We start from the raw sequence: 21,243 nt of genomic DNA on the forward strand, positions 1-21,243 counted from the left end.
ACACAAAAAAAAAATACCCCACCAAAACCAGTGTCATCACACATGCACTCACTCTTGGACCCTCCCAGCCACAGTATTTAAAACTAACACCCTTACCCACACACAAGGTCTGAGCACACATTGTTTGCTGCCACAAAGGCTTTTCTCTGCTAAGCTTGTGAGCAAGGATACCATGAAACATTTAGGCAGACTAGGGGTGACAATGAACACAGTGCAAAATTACCACCAATGAGAATACAAATGGACTGGATGCAGAAAAGTATTTAATTTATTTTTTCTTTAAAATAATCATTAGTTTTAATGCATATCCTATAGTGCACTTTAGTTAAGAGATTAACAAATCACAGATGAGGTGATATGAAAAAAAAAAAAGCTCTCCAACATGGCATGTGTTTGCTAAAATAGATGAAGAAAACATAAAACAAGTGTAACATCCAGTCCAAAATGAACAGGTACGTGCTTCAGGGGAGCACATAAGTATGGACTTAACTTTACTGTGACCCATCTCTCAGGAAGTGGACATGTCTTAAAGTGTTGCATAGTATCTCTGCTAAGGGTGCTCTTTTTATAAAAAAAAAAAGTTATACAGACAGAAGCAACAAGGAGGGGAGTGATTTAAACTGGGAAAGCTCAGGTGGTCATTTGAAGGCTGACTGCAACTCTTTGAATGCTGCTTGTCTCTGTTTCTTCTGCTCTGCTTGCCGCTTCTTCTCCTCTTGTTCGTGACGGATCTCGGCCTCAAAACGATTTGATTCATTAATGGCATGGACCTGGTAGAAAGAGTTATACAAATCAGCTTCTGTACTCAAATCATACAGATAAATTACTGTAAGGAGGAATCACCAATTATTAAATTCTTGCAAAAAAACTACAAATTTACAAATGTCAGAAAACCTTGTAATATGAACCATATAAAGAGTTCATTCATTCATTGCCTGTAACCTCTTATCCAGTAGGGGGTGCCAGTCCTTCGCAGGGCGACACATTCTCACACTCAAATATTCACTCACAACTATGTACCCCACTTCAGGTGCCAATCCCACCTACCAATGTGTGTTTTTGGACTGTGGGAGGAAACCGGAGCACCCGGAGGAAACCCACATAGACACAGGGAAAACACACCAAACTCCTCACAGACAGTCACCTGGAGTGAGACTCGAACCCACAACGTCCAGGTCCCTGGAGCTGTGTGACTGCGACACTAGCTGCTGCACCACTGTGCCTCCCCATACAAATATGGTTTGTTCCATACAATGAATCATTTCATATTAAACTACTCATAATGACTGCTTACAAATATTAAATCATTCACAATTTTTAAAAAATTCTATTTTACCTAACAATTTATGTAAAAAAAAAAAAGAACACTCAACATACCCCAATATATTATTAACATTACTACAACCTCACCTCCTTGATTGCACACTCACTGTCCATACAGGAGCACTTTGTGGTTGTAAAATTACCGATCGTAATCAACCATGCATACTTTTAACCCTTTCACTCAAATTGCCAGAATCACCTCAAGACCACCACAGAGCAGGTATGATTTGGGTGGTGGATCATTCCCAGTGCGGCAGTAACACACTGATGCGGTGGTGGTGTTATGTTTTTGCTAGTATGAGTGGATCAGACACAGCTGTACTGCTGGTGTTTTTAAAACCCTCAGGTTCACTGCTGGACTGGGAAGAGTCCACCAACCAAAAACATATACTACACAATAAAAACAGCTCTGTGGTCCTGACTTGAAGACCAAGGAGATATGGAGAGAAGCAATGGTGACTATAGTTAATAATTGTAGAACAAACAGATGCACACATTTACAGCAAAATAAGTGTAGAAACAAGGAGGTGGCATTAATGTTATGGCTGATCAGTGTAGCTCTTAAGGTTGAAAACAACAGTGTGCCTTCTACATGTAAATGTGTATAAAGAGGCTGACAATTAAAAGTACATTTTTTAAAAACAGAAACCCATCTTTGATGAACATATCTAAATAGGAGAACATGAAACTATGGTTTACTTTGGCTTCAAAGAAACTTTTTGCTCCTTTCACTCCCTCAGTGGACACGTCAATTTCAGAGAGACGAGCTAGGGCATGCAGTCCACTGTCCTCAGCCAGCTCCCCAGCTGCCGCCTTCCTGAAGATCAGGAGGAACTGGAGAAAAGCAGGAAGAATACATTTCCTTTCAGAATAATTCCTTAAACACGAAATTCTACACAACGGGTTTAATCATTTTAAAAGTTTTAAACATGTGTTGCAAATTTATCTATTTTAATTAAGAATGCATTGTTTTACAATTACTGTAGATATTGAGTATTGACTATTTTGATAACAAAGCTGACCAGACAAGCAATTCACATCTTGCTCTAGAGCCTCATTTCTCTTTCTTAACAAAATGAGTCCAATACAGTACTATCAAAAACTGTCTGACCTGAAATTATCCAGGAATAATATTTAACCATGCCAAAAAAAACATACAGAGGGTTCTTTACAGTTCTACATACATCTGTTACATTTACTTAAAAAAAAAAAAAAAAAAAAAACATTTTATGGATGTACTTAAACTCTTGGGTATGAGGTATGTGGCTTTATCTTACCTCTCTAAAGCATAGTTTGCCATCCAAGTCCTCATCCACCTCTTTGATCATGTTCTTCAGGCCCAGATGAGTCTGTGGAGCTCCCAACTTCTCCATCATCAGCTTAAGTTCCATTAAGTCAATAAAGTTATCCTTCTCAGAGTCATACCTGTACACAGAGACAACAATGTCAGCATGATGAATTAATTCAGATCTGCAAAATCCACTTTAGGCTTGCAAGAGCTTCAGCATAAACTGATAAAAGCTGGAATTAATAAGTCCAAACTGGCACCAGGTAAAGATACTGGGTGGTATTTCACTACAATTCACATAAACCTAAAGAATACACCAGATACACTGACAGAGGCAGAACACATTTGGCATTAAACAACGCCCTTCTAGAATGTGCAAAACCAATAAAGAACGAGGACATTAAATCAACAGAATGTATTCCATTATCTGCAACACTTCAACACACTTAAAACTGAGGAGCAGGAACAGATTTTTTTTTTGTCGTAAAGCAACAACACGGGGCTATTTTTAAAAATGTCACCACATGGCCACTGTGAGTTTAGAGTGTGCATCAGGATGTGCTGTGGTGACATTAGCACTGACAAAATCAGAAAGTCGAGTAGAGAGCAGTGTGTGCAATATCCACTCTAGTATAAGTAAACTCATTAAGTACTTACAAAATGTACAATGTCAACAATCTTCGTCATTACAGTTACTACATACATCTTTGCGCTTTAAACAGCTGCTAAGTATAAATGTACACTTTCAAACTATAGACTAAGGAGCAACACTAAAATACTAAAGATGGTAAGAATTTCTGTCATTTAGACTTGTTTCAGGCAGTTAATGAAAGTGCTTAAACAAAGTAAAAATAAATAAATAAATAAATAAATACATAAAAAAGAGTGGAAGTAGAAAAGGAGCAAAACAAGTAGAGAAGATTTTGATCAAATCTAGTGAAAGAGTAGAGCAGAGTCAGGATCTCTCACATATACCAAGCTTAAGGTACAGCAACACAAAGACAGAAGGGCCAGAGGCACAAATGGAGATGTTTAAATGGAGGACTCTGGAGACAGAGATCAAATGAGGCTAGTTGCCTGTAGTCTTGGTCAAGAAGCATACAGTATTGAGCAGCAGTGAAGTCATTAAAACAGGTCAAGCAAGCTTCTTCCTCCCTGTTCTCTACTCTAAACGAACACACCCACACATGGCAGCAGGTCCTATTACAGAAGCTGGAGTAAATCTATCCCACAAAGTCTATTTCACCTCTATTTTTCTACCAGTGTTTCCTAATCACTAAAATCAAAATATCTAAGCATGTATAGAATTTTTCTGACCTACTGAAGTGATGACAGAATACAGGACTGTTTCACATTTACCAATAAGGAAGCAGAAGATGAAGAACCTGACTACATTAGAGGAGGAAATTATTATCAAATACTTGCATTAAGCTGATGTAAATTTTAAATGTCCTATTAAAAACGCATCCAAAATAGTGAACATTAAATCGTCGCACACTAACACAACCTATGCAAACTATGTCAGTGAATGCAGTCACAATGATTTATGGCATGTGGCACAGAAAAATAAATACACTAGCACTCGCATTAACATCTACTTCTCTATTACTCAGTGTCACACTAAAGCATTTTCTATGGCCAGTGCCTTCTCCTATACACTGCTGCTGACCACATTTCAACAATTGTATAAGCATAATTCATTAAAAACTGATACATGTGATATAAAGAACATAAATACATCATCAGGAAACCCACTAATTAACACAAAAAAATGTAAAAGAAGTTTGTAAAAATATTTGCAGTAGCACAATCTATGAAGAGAAATTACAGGATGTGACATAATCCCTTTACATTCAAGTGCCACTTTTTAAAATGTACCTTGGACATTTGCAAGCATTTCTGAAAACACCTCCAGCACATGTATCCTATTACTATCTACAGTGTATGGTGCAGGAGACTGCTTTCTATAAGACACTCCCCCTTCCCAGTGCACTCTGTTCATGAATATGGAGGCTCTGTCCATCTGCCCTTACAGCTGGCAGCAATATTATTATCTACCGACACCGGACCCCTGCTGCCGTTTCACACACACCTTTAATTCCCCTTATTAACCATGTAGTGTGCAACTGACAACCACTATTAATTATTCAGAAGCATAATGTTGGACTGCATTAGTCTGCCTCCAATTAACCCTGACTTGGCATATCACATATTTCACACTATGGTGTATTTTACATTACAGCCAACAACAACAACAGAGACTGGGTCAGGTCAGGATTTCAGAACAAGACTAACACAGATTTCAAAATGCAGACAGCGTTTCACTGCATGAGCCCTTCAATGTCCATTTTATTTTCTGAGAACGAGATGCTGACAATGCTACCAACCAGATTCTTTGAATTATTCTGACTTTTTTGGAATTTAATCTGAGGGTTATTCTAACTTTATTCCAAATAAATACTTAGAATGTGAGAATCTCTCTCCATCCCTATCTCTAACCATGCCTCGCAAACATTATTGGCTTTGCAGGGGATTACTGCCAGGTCTTGTTTGTCACTGTAGTTTTAACGAAAGGTGTCACACTAAAGCCTGATTTCTGACCAACTCTCACTGTAAGGGAAGCCTATAGCCCCTTTCAGACATGCATGGTAACGCAGAACTTTTCCAAACATCACCTGGAGGAGCTGAATGTGTGAATGCCAATGTCCAAATCTGACTGTGTCCTGACCCTGTCCCTGGTCATATACTAAGCACATGTGCAGTTTGCCCAGGTCTTTACTGATACATATAATCTTTCACTAGCCTAGGCTACAGATACATATATCGGTTTAAATTTACATATAGACAATATGCAAAGATGCTATTTTGTACTGTGCCCTACAACAAAGTCTGGGCAATGTCTGAATGTGACTCTGTGAACAGAGGAGGTCATTTTCTGGAGAACTCGCAGTGAATTCATGTCGAGCCTCCTGAGAATGCTATACAGACACCGCCCCATGCCTAAACAGCACAAAACATTTCCTGGGGTGAGAACTCATCTGACAGGGATAATCTCTGGCTGGAAGGGCAACTCTAGAAAATGTCCAGACATGATTCTCAAAGGAGGTAATGTGAAAATTGCTTAAGAGTTTCTCAATATAACTCTATGAGAGACCTGAAAAGACACAAAAAATAAAATACTTAATAGAATAATACAACCAATTCACGAAAAAACTGAATTTGGATTGTAAAGTACCCAGCTAAAGAGAACAATCCAGATTCAGTAAGCATAAAATACCTACAAAATGCACTGAAATTTAAAGATTATTCTACTTTAATCATTTCCATTAATAAGAAAAACCTATATAAATTAAGATGCTAAGAGATACCTTTAAAAAAAAACTGTACCCTTTTCTAAGTTCTAATTTCTATTATTTTCCCAGAAATAAAGATTAAGAAAGCAAACAGACAGACACAAACATCTACAAACCTTTTACATAAACGCAGTAAGCTAAAAATGCTCAATAATATTTCAATAAACTGAGCACTGCCAATAAGAATATTTTATTTATAAAAACAATGCACTTTTAAAAAGCATAACCAAAAAGCTCCATTTTTGACCAAATAAGTCAAACTTCAAACCAGACAATCACGATTGAGGAAGCTGAGGCAATCAGCACTTCCTTGCAGAGAGTGCTGAAGAGAAGTAATGGCAACAGTGCCTCAACCTGTCCTTGTAAATAAACAGAGTTGATTCATAGAGTACTTCCTCTTGCTAACTTGTCATGTGACTTTAAATTCCTGTAAGCCCTGTACAGAAAACATTAATTTGCTATATCTATAACAAGTTGTGATCATTCTGAACACATTAAGCAGGCCTTGCCCAGAATTGTTCAAGGTCCTACACAAAAAGGTTACTGACTGTTTAACACAATGATGCAAAATTGCTTTGTTCTGTAGTGGAACTAAGAATAAAGCTTGTGTATTTTCCTGTGAAAATGTCAAGGCCTTTAAGTATTGAAACGCCCTATTTAGAAATATTTATCTTCAGAAGGTTGATGATTTCATTGCTGTTGTATGAGTGATGTCATTCTGGGTGGAGGACACTAAAATAGTTGACATGGAACTGCATTTTAGAATGAATTTTGAGATCCTACAAGAAACCCTCAAGAACAAAGAAATGGAGAGGTAATAAAAATAAGATTTAATAATAGTGTAAAATTTTTCACACACAAGAACTTTCAAACCTGCAACACTTTTTTAAAGAATCCAAGTAGGTAGATTTGTCAGCCAACTTAGAGACTTGCAAACACAGGAACCACAGTATTATGTAAGACTGAACATTAACAAAAGAACGTCCACCCCCACCCCCCCAACGTCTGTGGCTAGAGTAACAGAAATAAGCAACAATGTCTATAGAGAATATTTCAAATTAGTGTTCCTAACCACACCTAAGGGAAGTAACTGTATGTGAAGAATACTTTCTGCCTGGGGAGTGACACATCACTAAGAAGGAAAAATATGGCAAATAATATCTTTGGACAAAAAGACATGGACAAAAAGAACACAAGAAACAACAAAAACCTAAAGATGATCACAACAAGAAGAAACAAACCAGTTCAGGATCATGTAGGAGTCTAATTAAATAAGCTTCTAGGCTAGTTGCATTAAGCTCTGCAATGGAAACTTTCACTGAACCTAAAGACTGTAGAGAGAAATGTAATGGTCATACCAACACAGTACCACAGTCAGGGCAATGTGATTAATAAGAATGAGTTATGTCTTACAGTGAAAGATGGGTATAATTTGTCTCAAAACAGGCACAGTGTATACCTGTATATATACAGTGTATGACTGTACACCAACACACACATTCCTGTGGTCTTAGCCTGGACAACCCAATGTCAACACTACTTATATATAGTCTAGAAAGTGTATGCTTGATTGTGTACATTCAACTTCACATTATTTTGAGCATCACTGAAGAATGTGAAGGTATAAACGGCTTAATTTTGGGACACACCGATACAGACACAATAATATATTTTTGCCAACAATACCTTCCACAACATAGACAAAGGTCAGTACTAATGATAAATTGAAAGAAATCTCTAGCATTTTCATTTCATAATATTACAAATGTAATGCTAATGTCTTGAATGTGTAAGAATGAGAGCGACAAAAGTACAAATAAAGTTCAAAAGCATTTCTATATATGTGCAAGATGGGTGGATGGGCATGGAACATACATTACAATCAAGCCTTTTCTAGGCATGTGATCTTGTAAAAACCAGAATGTCTTTTCATATTTACAGTAGCTCTCCAACTACAAACATGCATCTCCGTTTTTGTGGATTTTTAGTTTTAATTATCTGAACACAGCAACTGCCCTTCACATTCTGCAAAAGATCCCGTTAAGAATGAACCAATAGAAGTGCTCCAAAATTACTTGGAATAAAACCTTTTTACCTTGATTTTCACTGAAAAGTTATAATTTTGGAAAGTTACTATTTGGTGAGATACACGCAGAATTACATGTTTTACAACGCACCTATACGGCTAATGCAATATCACAGACATGAAAGGAAAAAAAATAAAGAATAAAACAAAACCTAACCAAAAGGATGCATAAAACTCTTAATCATTTCCTGTAATTAAAAATAATAAATACATTTTTTAAAAATGTATAAAAAGAAGATTTATACTCGCTTTATATTTCAAACAATGAGGTTTTTTTTGCTTAAGCTGTCATGCTTAAAATCCTCATTGTTGGTAAAGATATATTTTTAGCATCATGTATATTATAGGCTGTTATGTTATGGTGTACTCAGAGGAACGCAGCCAAGCAGACAGCCAGGCATACCTCCCACCTCTGCTCCTCTATTCACTATCTCTCTTTCAGTATCCTTCCCTTTCTCTCGATGCCAATCTCATTCAGGCATAATCCTTTGTTGCCAAGCAACAGTTAAGCAGAACAGGCATGGGAAAACCCTCTTTCTGACATGCACAAACAGTTTTTGCTTATGACAGTTCATGTACGTAACAGATGCATTCCATCAGAAGCACACGTGTGTGTGTGTGTGTGTATATCCGGAACTCATGTGCTGTGATGTATGTGCATACTCTGTATACACTCTGCTGGCCACAATGAGCTTCATTATTGTTTAGCATGAACACATGATCTGATGCTGAATTAATTTTGCCTACTACTACTTCTGAGTCATGCTTCAAAATTTCAGATCAATGGCATGGCCTAAAACATCCAGCTTTTCAGGAAAAGTTTACATCTCCCTTTAATCCATAGTAACACACTGGACACATCTGACTGACAAGTTCACTTATCCATGGTTTGCAGCTGACTTCAAAATGTAGAGTAGCCACCATATAGGTAACCTACTCAATTACTCAAGCACACAACTACAAAAATGTGCTATTTTATCTACATGTTTTGTCCTTGTTTAGACTTTGAAATGAAAGAAATATATATAGGTATCCCTGACCCATTTATCCATGCCACGTTCATCAGTGTTAGTCAGTAGAGGTGCTTGAGCCGCATACCAAATTAGTGCCATAGTCCCCATCACAAATAATAAAACCAAAACTACAGCCCCTAGACAGTAATAAGACTCTAATTTGACAGGAAAACATGAAACGTACAACTCACTAAAAATTATTTCTTTTCACCACACTACATGACTGCAGAAACCACTCTATGACTGACATGCTGCCCTACCGAGGGTGTACGGAGGGGATTACACCTCATTATGGAAACATCTCTCACTGATAAATCACACTTTCAGATGAAAGAAGAACTAGTTCACACAGACTTTTGCGATAAAACATGAAAACATCTCCAAAATTCAGTTACACTCTCAGAATGCAGGGACAGCGGGATCAGATTATTTACTCTGTAAACAGGAGGAAAGGAATGAAAAAAAAAATAATGTGGCTTGTGTCTTTCTTAAACTTATGTGTCTATGAATAACTCACTCAGTTTCTGTCAGAAGAGCAGAGAAACGCATTAGAGTCTGCCATCTTGACAGTTTTCCATTATATCCTTTGACAAATATGCTAAAATGGGTAACAGATTTGAACTCTTTTTGCTTACCAGATCCTACACTGTAGGATCCTGACACAAAGAGGTGGTGCGCATCTGTGTTCTGAGTGTTGTAAGGCCCTCTCTAGTGCAGTAAAAAGAGCAGTGTATGAGATAAATGTGTCTCACTTTCTCCATTCATTTACATGTGTGCTGTATTCTGAAACCAGACAAATTCATTTAAAAAGATACTGTATGGAAATGGCATTCAAGCAACTTGTCTAAACAAGAAATCTGTCTATTCATGAAAAGAACTGAAAAGATTACAATTTAACTGTGACATTTTTCATGTAAATAATCATAAGCACATGTATATTTGATTACCACAATATTATATACTAGATAAAGGAACAAGACTTCATTAGGAAAGTCACTAAATGTAGAATAACCAGAGAAAAATATTTGTCTTTAACTTTACACCAAAATTGGCAAAACCCCCTAATTATTAAACAGAGAAACTGTAGATTAGTCAGAAGGGAGTAACAATCAGATTTGTCCAGTTAAACATTAATCAGGTCACTATAGCCCCTTTTACACATGAACGGTAACCCAGAAATTTTCCTGACTTTACCCAGTGGAGCTATATATGTGAAGGCAAATATCCATATTAGACAGACTTTATCCTAGTACAAACCCAGGGTAAAGTCCAAGTGAGCATGTGTGGCAGCTGCAAGAACTCCTACTGTGGGATACACATGTAAAAGGACAACTCCAGAAAACCTCCACACTCCATAATTTCTCCAGAGTTCATTTGTGAACCTCTGGCCTAGATCTCAAGTTCAGAGATCTGGAATAGAAAATATGAAATTATGCATCTATGGAGGTTTTTTTTATCTTAATATTTGATCACCTCACAATTTCAATAGACAAGTATAAAAATTAAGATAAATATAATTAAAAGGGCACGGTGGCGCAGCAGGTAGTGTCGCAGTCACACAGCTCCAGTGGCCTGGAAGTTGTGGGTTCGATTCCCGCTCCCGGTGACTGTCTGTGAGGAGTTGATGTGTTGTCCGCGTGGGTTTCCTCCGGGTGCTCCGGTTTCCTCCCACAGTCCAAAAACACACGTTGCAGGTGGATTGGCGACTCGAAAGTGTCCGTAGGTGTGTGAGTGAATGTGTGTGTGTCTGTGTTGCCCTGTGAAGGACTGGCGTCCCCTCCAGGGTGTAATTCCCGCCTTGCGCCCAATGATTCCAGGTAGACTCTGGACCCCCCGCGACCCTAAATTGGATAAGCGCTTACAGATAATGGATGGATGGATAATTAAAAGTCTGATTAAATACATATGTCAGCTATTTAGCTCCATAAAATGCTTTAATAAACAAAATCAATTTTAAGTTTTGTACAAAACTTTTTGGTTTTATTTTAGTTTTTAAAGAAATATTGGTATCAGTACTAACCAAAACCAAAAAGTTCTACATATTCTACTGCGCTATACTGCAAAATAAACAGAGCATGTTCACAAATATGCATTTTACAATTCAAAAGCCATTAATAGTATGTAAACAGTGGTACAGGATCTCTGTGTGGTTTCAGTTCCTTGGAATCTAAAATATGGTGTGTAAACAAGGCCTGAGAAGAACAGACAAGTGCTTCTGCTCTGCAGCATCACATAAGTACTTAACTTTATAAAATCATGCTTGTTTCAATCATAGTGAGTGGAATGTCATACTCATTCTCATTTAATCACTCATGTACAACCATACATGCTAACAGTAACTGGGCAGTCATGAGAGTATGCCAGACCTATTCTTTTTTCATAAACGTACACGACTTAAGTAAGACAACTTAAAAAGATGTGCATAAAAAAAGTGAAAAGTGATATCCCAGTTTCCGGACAGCTGTGAGGCCCTGAAATGTCTTCACATTCCACAAAGGGTCATGAGAATCTAGGGAGTTTACTTGCTCCTCTACAGTTTTGCCCTCTGAATTACATACAGAGAATATACTTGTCTATAATCTAAAGAAACCATGTGAAGCTCTGGGGCTTACACACAGAGTTGCCAGTCTGTTAGTCATCTATCTATACTTACTTTCCCTTTTTAAACAAACACTCAGATTAAGGACAGTATTACTTCTAAGATTTAAAAAAAAAAAGCTATATGTTAGGAAACATGATAATAACAATGCTTTACTTCCTGGGTTTTATGCTATCTCACCAAAATCAATATAGAATCACTAACACATCAGAAGTGGTGAACTACACTACCACTAATAGCTTAATTCTGCTGTCAGAATATCAGATGTCTTATATGAGAAAAGTAAAGTGATTTTATCTTATTTAAAGCTATGCCGAAGCAAAGAGCATCTCAGTTACATTAACCCATATCATAGTTACTGCTGAGATCTTTACACAAAGGACTGCCTGCAGATACAGGCTAAGAAATATGAGATTATGCCAATGATACCCTTGCTCTGTCGTGAATCCCTGTGAAATTTGCATGTTAAGTTTGGTCAGAAGGATTACAACACACACACACAAACATATTCAAATATAGCAGTTTAAATTAGACTACAGAGAAAAACGCTCCAGCTTCCTCCCGCAGTCCGAAAACACACGTTTATAGGTGGATTTACGATTCAAGTGTCCATATGTGTTAGAGTGTTTGTGTGTGTGTGCGCAAATGTGTATGTGTGTATATGCGTGTGTGTGTTGCCCTGTGAAGGACTGGCGTCCCCTCCAGGGTGATTCTGGCTCCAAACCCACAGCGCCCCTGAACTGGATAATCGGCTACAGACAATGAACGAACGAATAAATAAACGAATAAAGAAAAAAGAAACCACACCTAGTGAATTGGGAAAGACTACATTGGCTGTGAAGACATTTAATTAATTGATTAAATTACATGAATGAGATAACTGAAGTGGAAAAAAATGGAGCCTAAAACATAATGCAATTAATGTGCAAGACCATTTTTTCAAGCATTTCATAAAAGTCTGCAACAAAAGAGGCAGATTCCTTTTCTTATACACAATAAACAGTAACAACATTAAAATAATGAGAGGGGAAGAGAGTGACATTCAATGGCTGTGTCTGAAATAAAAGGCAGCGAGCTTGATGCCTTGTTGTCTCACAAGTCAGTGCCTTAGAAGGCAGTATTTAGAAATTCAGGTGTTTGTAACAGAGTCAGATTAGAGAGATGCTTTAAAAGGATGAATATTTCAACACGTTACAAAGATACCAGTACCTCTACAGTGCTCTGCAAATTAATTTGAAGACATTGGAGCAGAAAGCATTTATACAAGCATTAATTTCAGTAGGGATCCAGTATCTGCCGATACAAAGTACAGAAACCAACTCTATCTTAAATACTTTTATTTTGTCAAAGCAGTGTTCTGTACCGCTAATAAGATATAATAAGCTTCAATGAACATTTACTTCTTTATTAACTGCACATTAAAAATGTTAAAGTTTCAGAGCCATGAAAAAATAAATATTTCCACAATGCAGTAACAAGTACATACAGGAAGACAGTCTAGCCTAACAGCTTTTTACATTGTTATGAGGATATTTGTCACGACTGTGAAACGCACTGTTTAAGGACTGCTGCTGACCCGTGCTTCTTTGTGGTTGCTTGAATGACATCAGTATTCTTTAGCATGCCTTAAGCTGGGGTTACACTACACAACTTTTTTTTTCCCCTCCAAATCACGTTTCAGACCAGTCGCAGCATATCAAACATTTGATTTTTCAACGCAACTTTGGACATAGTCGCATAGTGTAAACTCTCCACCAACTCAAGGCTGAACGAGTCCCGTCTACAGCCAATGAGAACAGAGCACAAAAAGTAAATACATGCATGTGTAGTACAGGATGGATTTAATGGTAAAACTATGAAAAACTACAATATATTACATAGTGCTGGATGCACATGTCCCCATATAACGAGTATTACCTGTAGGAGAACAGTGCACCACACAACATGCTGTTACAGCCTTTATTCCAACTGTATTCTAATTTTCCATTCCACCTTAAATTATGCAACACTGATGCATGCTACAGATACTGCTGTTTCTGAACCATTTAAGGTGAAACGTAGTTGCAACTATGTGCTATTCTACTAATCTCCAACTCCCGCTGCAGTGTGTAGAGACCACGCTGACCATGTTTTCCCATCCACGACCCAAAGACATTAAGTGTTTTTTCTTAGTGGATCTACACAAATAGCAGCACATTAACAACAATAACCGCAATGAGTTGTACGTCCGTATTTATCCATGTCTCCAAGAAAACACTTTTGTTTGGGGAGTTTGGGGTCATGTAGTGTGTGACATTTTTCCAGGCTCCGTAAAAATCGACAAAATCAGTCGTGTAGTGTTCATAATCTGTCCCAACTATAAATTTGAGCATCTATCGGCGCGCATGCATGTCAGTATCTGCTTCATGGGCTGTGCCATAGCATATAGCATTTAACATCGGTTGTTTCAGATATAGCCATTATCTCATTACAGGTGCGTCAGTTAGTATAGCAATAATCCTAAACCACTACAGTTCCCACTAATCCAAGCAAATCCAACAGCTGACAGCTTACAGTTTCCAGGTGGCACATGCAATTGTAAAATTACTGTGTGCACCGAACTGTGACCAGTTCTTTATGAATACACATAACAGAAAATGTTAACAGCTAGCTATGCCAAAGAAGCTTGAACACGCAGTAGTTTGTGTGCATGCTGACCCCATCTACTGGAACAAGCACCTGTATCGGGCATGTGAGAATCAGAACAGGAACACTGAAAGCCCCAAATTTCACTACGAGAAGAAGGCAAACTAACAGATGCATTATGACTGGTAATTTTAACACATGGCAACAGTATTCCCTGACAGTGGCTGTTTCGATAGGACAATGCACTTCAAAATAGTTTTTGGGATGGTTTGCAGAACTTGACAGATGTTAAAATATGCAAAATATTTGAAAACCTTGATATTGCAAATTATTATTTGGCATTATACAATACTTTGTAACTATGTAAACGTAAGCACATTTTCCTGCTTGGTTTGAATCAACTGCATATTGCTTATTAACACAAAACTGCAGAAGGTATGGGAAGTTCTGTACTTGTTCAGTATTGCAAATGGACTCTGAGAATTCCTGCTTTGAACAGGGCACCAAAAAAAATGTATAAGCGTATACATATCACAGACAGGTTAGTGCAGCTGTCATAAGCATTACAATACACTGTATTGTGTCATAAGAGAGTGCATATGGCCATTCTGAAACAAGTGGTGATATTTCTCTGCCTCCTACCACTTCCATGAGTCACTGTCAGCATCTGTGATGGATAGACTGTTAGTTATATATAGGTGGTAGGTCTGTTTGTAATTAGTTTTAAACTGAGTTAGTGAGCAGTGTTTTAAAATAAGCCAAAGCAAATGAGCTGTTGCCCACTTTTCAATATGCAATGGTTAGAGTCAAGCCAATAGAGATTCAAGTCTTGGTCAGAATGAGAGGGTGTTAAGGTTATCTTGTGATAGGAAGGGGTACTTAAATTCCTAGAAATACTTGGGGTCAAGTACATGGACGATAAGTAAATAACCACATACTTCAATCCTTGTCGAGAGCAGAAAATATCCGTAAAGGGATGAATTTATTAAAAAAATAAAACCTAGAGGGGATATATACTTTAAATCACACATGTTGTAATATTGCAATGATTTCATTTAAATGTACACAGCCTTAACTTTTGGATGTCAAAAACAATATTTCCATTGGTAACCGTAAACAACATTTGTCGGTTTGAATTTCTTTTATGCACTTCGATATCTTATAAAGTGTAAGTCAATGTAAAAATTCTTTTTTGTTTTATTTAGATAAGGCTTCTAGAAAGTCGGCTGGGTAGCTTGTTTTAGCTTCTACTTTGTTATCCTTGAATTCAATGAAAAAATGTCATTTAAATATATTTAAAAGCGCATCTGTACAACACAGCTGTAGGAGGTGATTAATCATGTATCAAATGTGGGAATGGTTATATCTTCTTTCTTTAAAAATAATTCATGTAGTTTGTACTGTAGTCCACAAGGATATGGAGTAAAGAATAAATGAGTAATTCCAGAGTAACTTTGCCACACCAATGTCAACATAGTTTTTGCATCATCAATGTCTAACTTCTCGTAGGTAACAACATTCCTAGCTATTTCCAGTGATATCTTAAAGACAAACCAAGCATGGGGGGGGGGGGGGCGGCAGCAAAAGAGAAGCATAAAGCTTATCTCCTTCTTCCATCATTACTGGAAGCAGTCCAGCAGGGATGCTGCTTATAAAACCTCAAGCCCCGTTCCCTAATATGTGTTCACAGCATGAGGCTAGAAGCATAAGTACAAAGTCAGTTAAGCAGATTGCCTTCCCCATTAACCCAGTAGTGCTCCTGGGGATTTGGAAGAACGGGGGCCAGCAGTGCTTTTGCACAGGCTCCTTCATAACCTCTCTAAAACACTTTGAGAAAATAGTGACACTGATTATTAAACACCAGATAAAATATTTGGCAAATGTGTGTTTCTCTACAATTCTCATAAAATACATATTATACCATACCAAACAATAGATTGCACAGGATTATGAGGAATAACATAGAAAAAGGATGTGCCTAAAATGAGAAAAGGCATGACCTTGCCATCATTCTGTTGGCATTTCCTGAGAATTTGATAGCTTATCATGTGCAATCACTGCTGGTGTAAAGCATCTAGGTCAACTTTCTTATTCAGGAAAGGGACAGAGGACACAAAGAGATGACCAACACCACCACAACATACGTTCACAAAACCAGTTATGTTAGCGGGGCCTAAACAAAGCAGCCTTGCTTAGATAAGGTATCAAAAACAGCTTTGCGTGTTTTGCCTAAATTTGCATTAAGGGATACTGAATTAAGAGTTAGCTGACATGAACCTGAATGGCAAAAGGCCAAGGGAGAACCTGCATTCCTCCTTTGCCCAAGACTGAGGCAACAATACACTTTTGTGCTGTCAAGAATGTCAACCCATCAGGATTCACAAAAAGATTTAAAATAAATAAATAAATAAAATATTGACCAGTACGTATGACACTTATACCAGCCAAAACTTTACAAATGTGAAGCTCAAATTAAGCAGCAGTTGTGCACTTGTTTGCATTGCCCAAAGACCATAAGCCTGTAAACAGCTCATGAATGGAGTGCATGTATGTTATTAAACTGAAGTTTTCCCCCCAATATAGTCCAATAAAGCACATAGTAGCATTTATCTGCTTTACTTTAGAGGACAAGAGACATAAATAAAGCAATTTAGTGTGGGCTTTAGAGAGTGGGTACAATTGTTTGTGGTGAATTTTGTCACAAACTAGTACTACACTTGTCAACATTATTAGTGCAGGAAATTCAGATACCTGAGGTTAAGATGCCAGGACGAAGTGTGGTGGGGGAGAAGGAACTTGTGTCTCTTGGTAGATGAACTGCACTAATAATGATGAGTTTAAGTTTAAAATTATGAGTTTAAGGTTCAAGTATAATCCTGATAAATCTGTCTGATTACAAATTTATTATGATAAACTTTGAAAGGTTACCTACACTATAATGGAGTACAAATGATGGACTGTCACTACCTTGCACATACACAAGCACTGGCTTATCAAAAGAAAAACAAACCATATAAAAAGGCTGGGTTGGGATGAAAAAACGTTTTTGGTTAATGTGTAACTTACAGCAGTCAAACACAGCATTGTGTCCAACCAGTTTGAAGCCACACATATGCAGCTACCAGATTAGTCAACGGTTAGCAAGTCTTATTTTGGTCTAGTCATGCATATGACAAGGAAATACAAAATATAAAGATCTAAGTAATAATAAACTCTAGAATCATACAGGAATGCTGTGCTTTCAGTTCAAAGGAAACTGTACAAAGAGGCCAAAAGCTACACTAAAACATTTGAAACAATGCTAAACTAATTATCTGACCCAGCCTGTAAAAATGAAATGAAACAAGTGGGTTGGGGGGAGGGGGGAAAGAAAACATCCTCTCTGAAATTAAATAATAATAAACAATAACTCTGAAGAAAAAAAACAATAACAATAAGGTCAGAATACAGACAAGCTGAGTACAAAAACCTATTTAACCCTTGAAATGTCCACCTGATTTTCCATCTTATCTCTCTCTTTCATCAATTGCATTGCATAAGAGTCTTGCATAATATCCCTGCATGGTGGAGAGAAGACATGTTCAATCCTGAGAGCGCATTTTCAGAATGCACATTACTACAATACAGGCATTCCCCTTAGGGAGACATTATTGGGAAAATTGTCCTTTCAGCACCCGAGACAGAAGCAATGGTAACTCTATTACATTCCTTATATAAAGTACAAAAAAACTGAGATTTTCCCCTTGTTTTTTCACCCCACTATCTGTTTTGCACCATGTAAAACTGGAATGAACTGGGTCTGACAAGAAGCTGCTAATGAATCCTTGTGTTAAAGGAACCTTGCTGATAAACTGGGAAAGTGAGATTTACTGTGACCAACATGAAATACCTCAGCTACCTTAGTATAACTTTCATCAGACCTGTTAACATGGTGTCAATTATATTTAGTTATCTCAAATGTCAGCATGTGGGAATTCAGACTACACTACAACAATTTACTGTTCCCAAAATTTCTAAAGACTCCCCCTCTTCAAACAATTAAGCGTTCACAAGCACATTCCCCACTGAAAATGACAATTTTCAGTCTGTCTGAATTTTAGTGGCCAACTATTTGTGGCAGCACAAAGATGGTTCTGTTTGGAACTCTGTGTGTGTGTGTGTGTGTGAGAGAGAGAGAGAGAGAGAGAGAGAGAGAGAGAGAGAGAGAGAGAGAGAGAGAGAGAGAGAGAGAGAGAGAGAGAGAGAGAGAGAGAGAGAGAGAGAGAGAGAGAGAGAGAGAGAGAGAGAGAGAGAGAGAGAGAGAGAGAGAACATACGAAGGGTATTAAGAAGTGTTGAGAAGACTTCCCCATTCTATGTGTAACGCTTCCCTCAGTGCTCAGTTTTTTTACAAAGGGGAGTTTATCATTGCTATTATGGGCAACTTTGGCATGTCCACCACTAACCAAGAGTATGAGGGGTCGATCCCAGGAGAATTTCAGGCAACATGACATCTCTGCTACATCTTGGCCACTTGCTCTCATAGCACAGTGGGCACTTTACAAATCAAAACCGGTTGTTGTATTTGGAATTAGACACAGATGTGCCCTCTCTAATTCCCAATGAAACAGACCTTAACAGACACATGGAGGAAAAACTGGACTGGCTGAAAGACTTTGTACAAAGAGGTGTAACCAGAACATATTTATTTGCACATGCTTATATTTATATAAGTGAATCAACTAGTAAATCAACTAGTTAATTTGAATGTGTGTATAAAGGGAATTTAGGGCGGGGCTTGGTATTGTGCTTATCTTGGCTTTAGGAGACATTTGTGGTTACTCAGCTAAAGTACACCAGTAATACAAGACGTCAAACAAAAGGACAGCTGCAGTTTAAAATGACCACCTCCCAGATGCTTGAGTTAGACATATGTATTTAAAACACAACTGCACAGGCTTTAGCCAACGGTCAAAATTTTAAAACAAACAGTTTGCTACAATGTCATAAGCTGTGTATGCAAAGTGATCAAGCAAACGACAAAAAAAAAACCCAAAAAGCAACAAAAACAAATAAGTACGAATTTATTTTGTCCTATGTAGCTACAAAGTAAGAGTTAACAAGAAGATGGGCGTGAACAACAGAAGTGTACTCGCGGGAAAATCACTGTAGCTGTAGAGTGATACAATAAACATTGTTATTGGCAAATATATTTCCACAATAGATGTTTAGATACATGATGACATATTTGTAAACCTAAAAACGTGTTTAGGTGATGTCTGTATTTTATTTATTTTAGTGATTATGCAGCTATATAAAAATAATTGATATAATTCTCCATACTGTATTAACGTTACCTTGTTTAAATAACCTAAAGCATTAATTTTGTCAGGACCGCGATATCGATTACAGAATGATATATCATACAACTTTTATTACCGTTACGCCGCAGTAAAGACGTGGACGGCTTCAGTGTTAATCTTCTGCGTTAACCTGCTTTAAGCTGAGGTGAACGAGCACTTGTATTCATCACTACTGTGGTTTTAAAGAGGTTAAAATTAAAGTGGTGTAAACTGATTGGATGGAGGACAGATGAGAGGATCTCTGGCTTCAGCCCATGACTGGGAGCACTTACTGTTTGAACATTTTCTCCATATCTTTGATTTGTTTTCTGGAGAACTCCTTGAACTCTGTGTAAGGGTTGAACACCTTCATGCTGGGCTGCTGCTGGTCTCTCAAACCGTCGTTTAGTTCTCCGCGACGCACCAGCTTCGCCTCCAGCTCCGAGTCTGCGTTCGCCGTCGTCTGTTTTTCGTGGGAACCGTTCTCCTCAGTTTCGTCCTCGGCTACAGCCTCCTGACCTCCTTCCTCGATCTGCAGACGACGGTTCAGCTTCAGTGACAGCTCGTCTGTTGCCATTTTGTTTGTCTGATTATCTAAAAACACACACGTTTTCCTATTCTAAGCAAAACGGCATGAGTTAAAACACTGAATTCTGCAAAAACCTATAGTCCATGGGCAGTTACTTCGCCAGTGAGTAAAATACAGACGTAATCCAGCAGTTTTGTGAGTTTCAAACAGGAGAAATCCACCGTTTACGTTTGAATTCTTCAACGGTCCAAACAGTGAACGCGCGGTTCTGTTCTGTTCTGTGTGGAGCTCGCGCGAGGACCATCAGTGAAATAACTACGCAGAGCTCGCTGAAGCCAAGCCACGCCTTTTAAAGAGACATGCACATGTTAACGATTCATTGTCAGAGAAGCGTGCAGTTCGGGTCAATATTTCAGTCCTGTTCTGCTCACAATACATAAAGTCATTGGAATAAAAATGGGTGGGAAAGATTTATAAGGCACGACATCGACTTAATATAGTGGCGCAAGATAAAGATATGTAATGCTTGAGAAAGTCTTAATAATCTCTTTCTCTCTTTCTCTAATATATATATATATATATATATATATATATATATATATACTATAGATACTATACTATAGGTACTCATAATGTTATGGTTGATCAGGGGGTGTATAGTTCAGGGTCGCGGTGGGATGCATGGAGGGGGTGCCAGTCCTTCACAGGGCGACACTTGCTCACATATTCATAACTATGGACGCTTTTGAGTCGCCAAACCACTTACCAACATGTGTTTTGGGACCATGGAAGGAAACAGGAGAATCCAGAGGAAACACACGTAGACACGGGGAGACCACACCAGACTCTTTACGAACAGGACTCCAACCCACACCCCCAGGACCCTGGAGCTGTGTGACAGCAATGCCTGTTGCACCACTGTGCACCCATTAAGTAATTCACCTGTTTAATTTGTCTAAAAACTAAGGTACACTCACAGATTATATCAAAAGTGCACCTAATTGTACTCATAAAGCTAACCATCTTAAGAATGCTATTAAAAAATATAATATACATATTTTTTCAGGGAGTGCTCTTTATTGTTTAAAGCATATGGTGAGCAGTGAA

At 37.9% G+C, this 21,243-nt stretch overlaps 1 protein-coding gene across 1 annotated transcript; it reads right to left on the minus strand.

Annotated features, from left to right (window-relative positions):
* Positions 1-578: 578 nt before the first annotated feature.
* Positions 579-20,446, minus strand: efhd2 (EF-hand domain family, member D2). The gene is made up of 4 exons (XM_066644092.1): positions 19,901-20,446; positions 2,601-2,748; positions 2,023-2,157; positions 579-770 (listed from the first exon to the last, which is right to left on the minus strand). The coding sequence occupies exons 1-4, from the start codon at positions 20,182-20,184 to the stop codon at positions 639-641; spliced, it is 699 nt and encodes a 232-aa protein (XP_066500189.1). The 5' UTR covers positions 20,185-20,446; the 3' UTR covers positions 579-638.
* Positions 20,447-21,243: the final 797 nt, after the last annotated feature.

The sequence above is a fragment of the Hoplias malabaricus genome, chromosome 14 (assembly GCF_029633855.1).
Source record: "Hoplias malabaricus isolate fHopMal1 chromosome 14, fHopMal1.hap1, whole genome shotgun sequence".
NCBI lineage: Eukaryota > Metazoa > Chordata > Actinopteri > Characiformes > Erythrinidae > Hoplias > Hoplias malabaricus.

Coding starts and splice junctions, on each gene's coding strand:
- efhd2 (XM_066644092.1), bottom strand. CDS start 20,184: ATGGCAACAGACGAGCTGTCACTGAAGCTGAACCGTCGTCTGCAGATC. Junction 2,749..19,900: donor ATGGAGAAAATGTTCAAACA/GTAAGTGCTCCC, acceptor CTCTGTGTACAG/GTATGACTCTGAGAAGGATA. Junction 771..2,022: donor AAAGTTTCTTTGAAGCCAAA/GTAAACCATAGT, acceptor TCTTTCTACCAG/GTCCATGCCATTAATGAATC.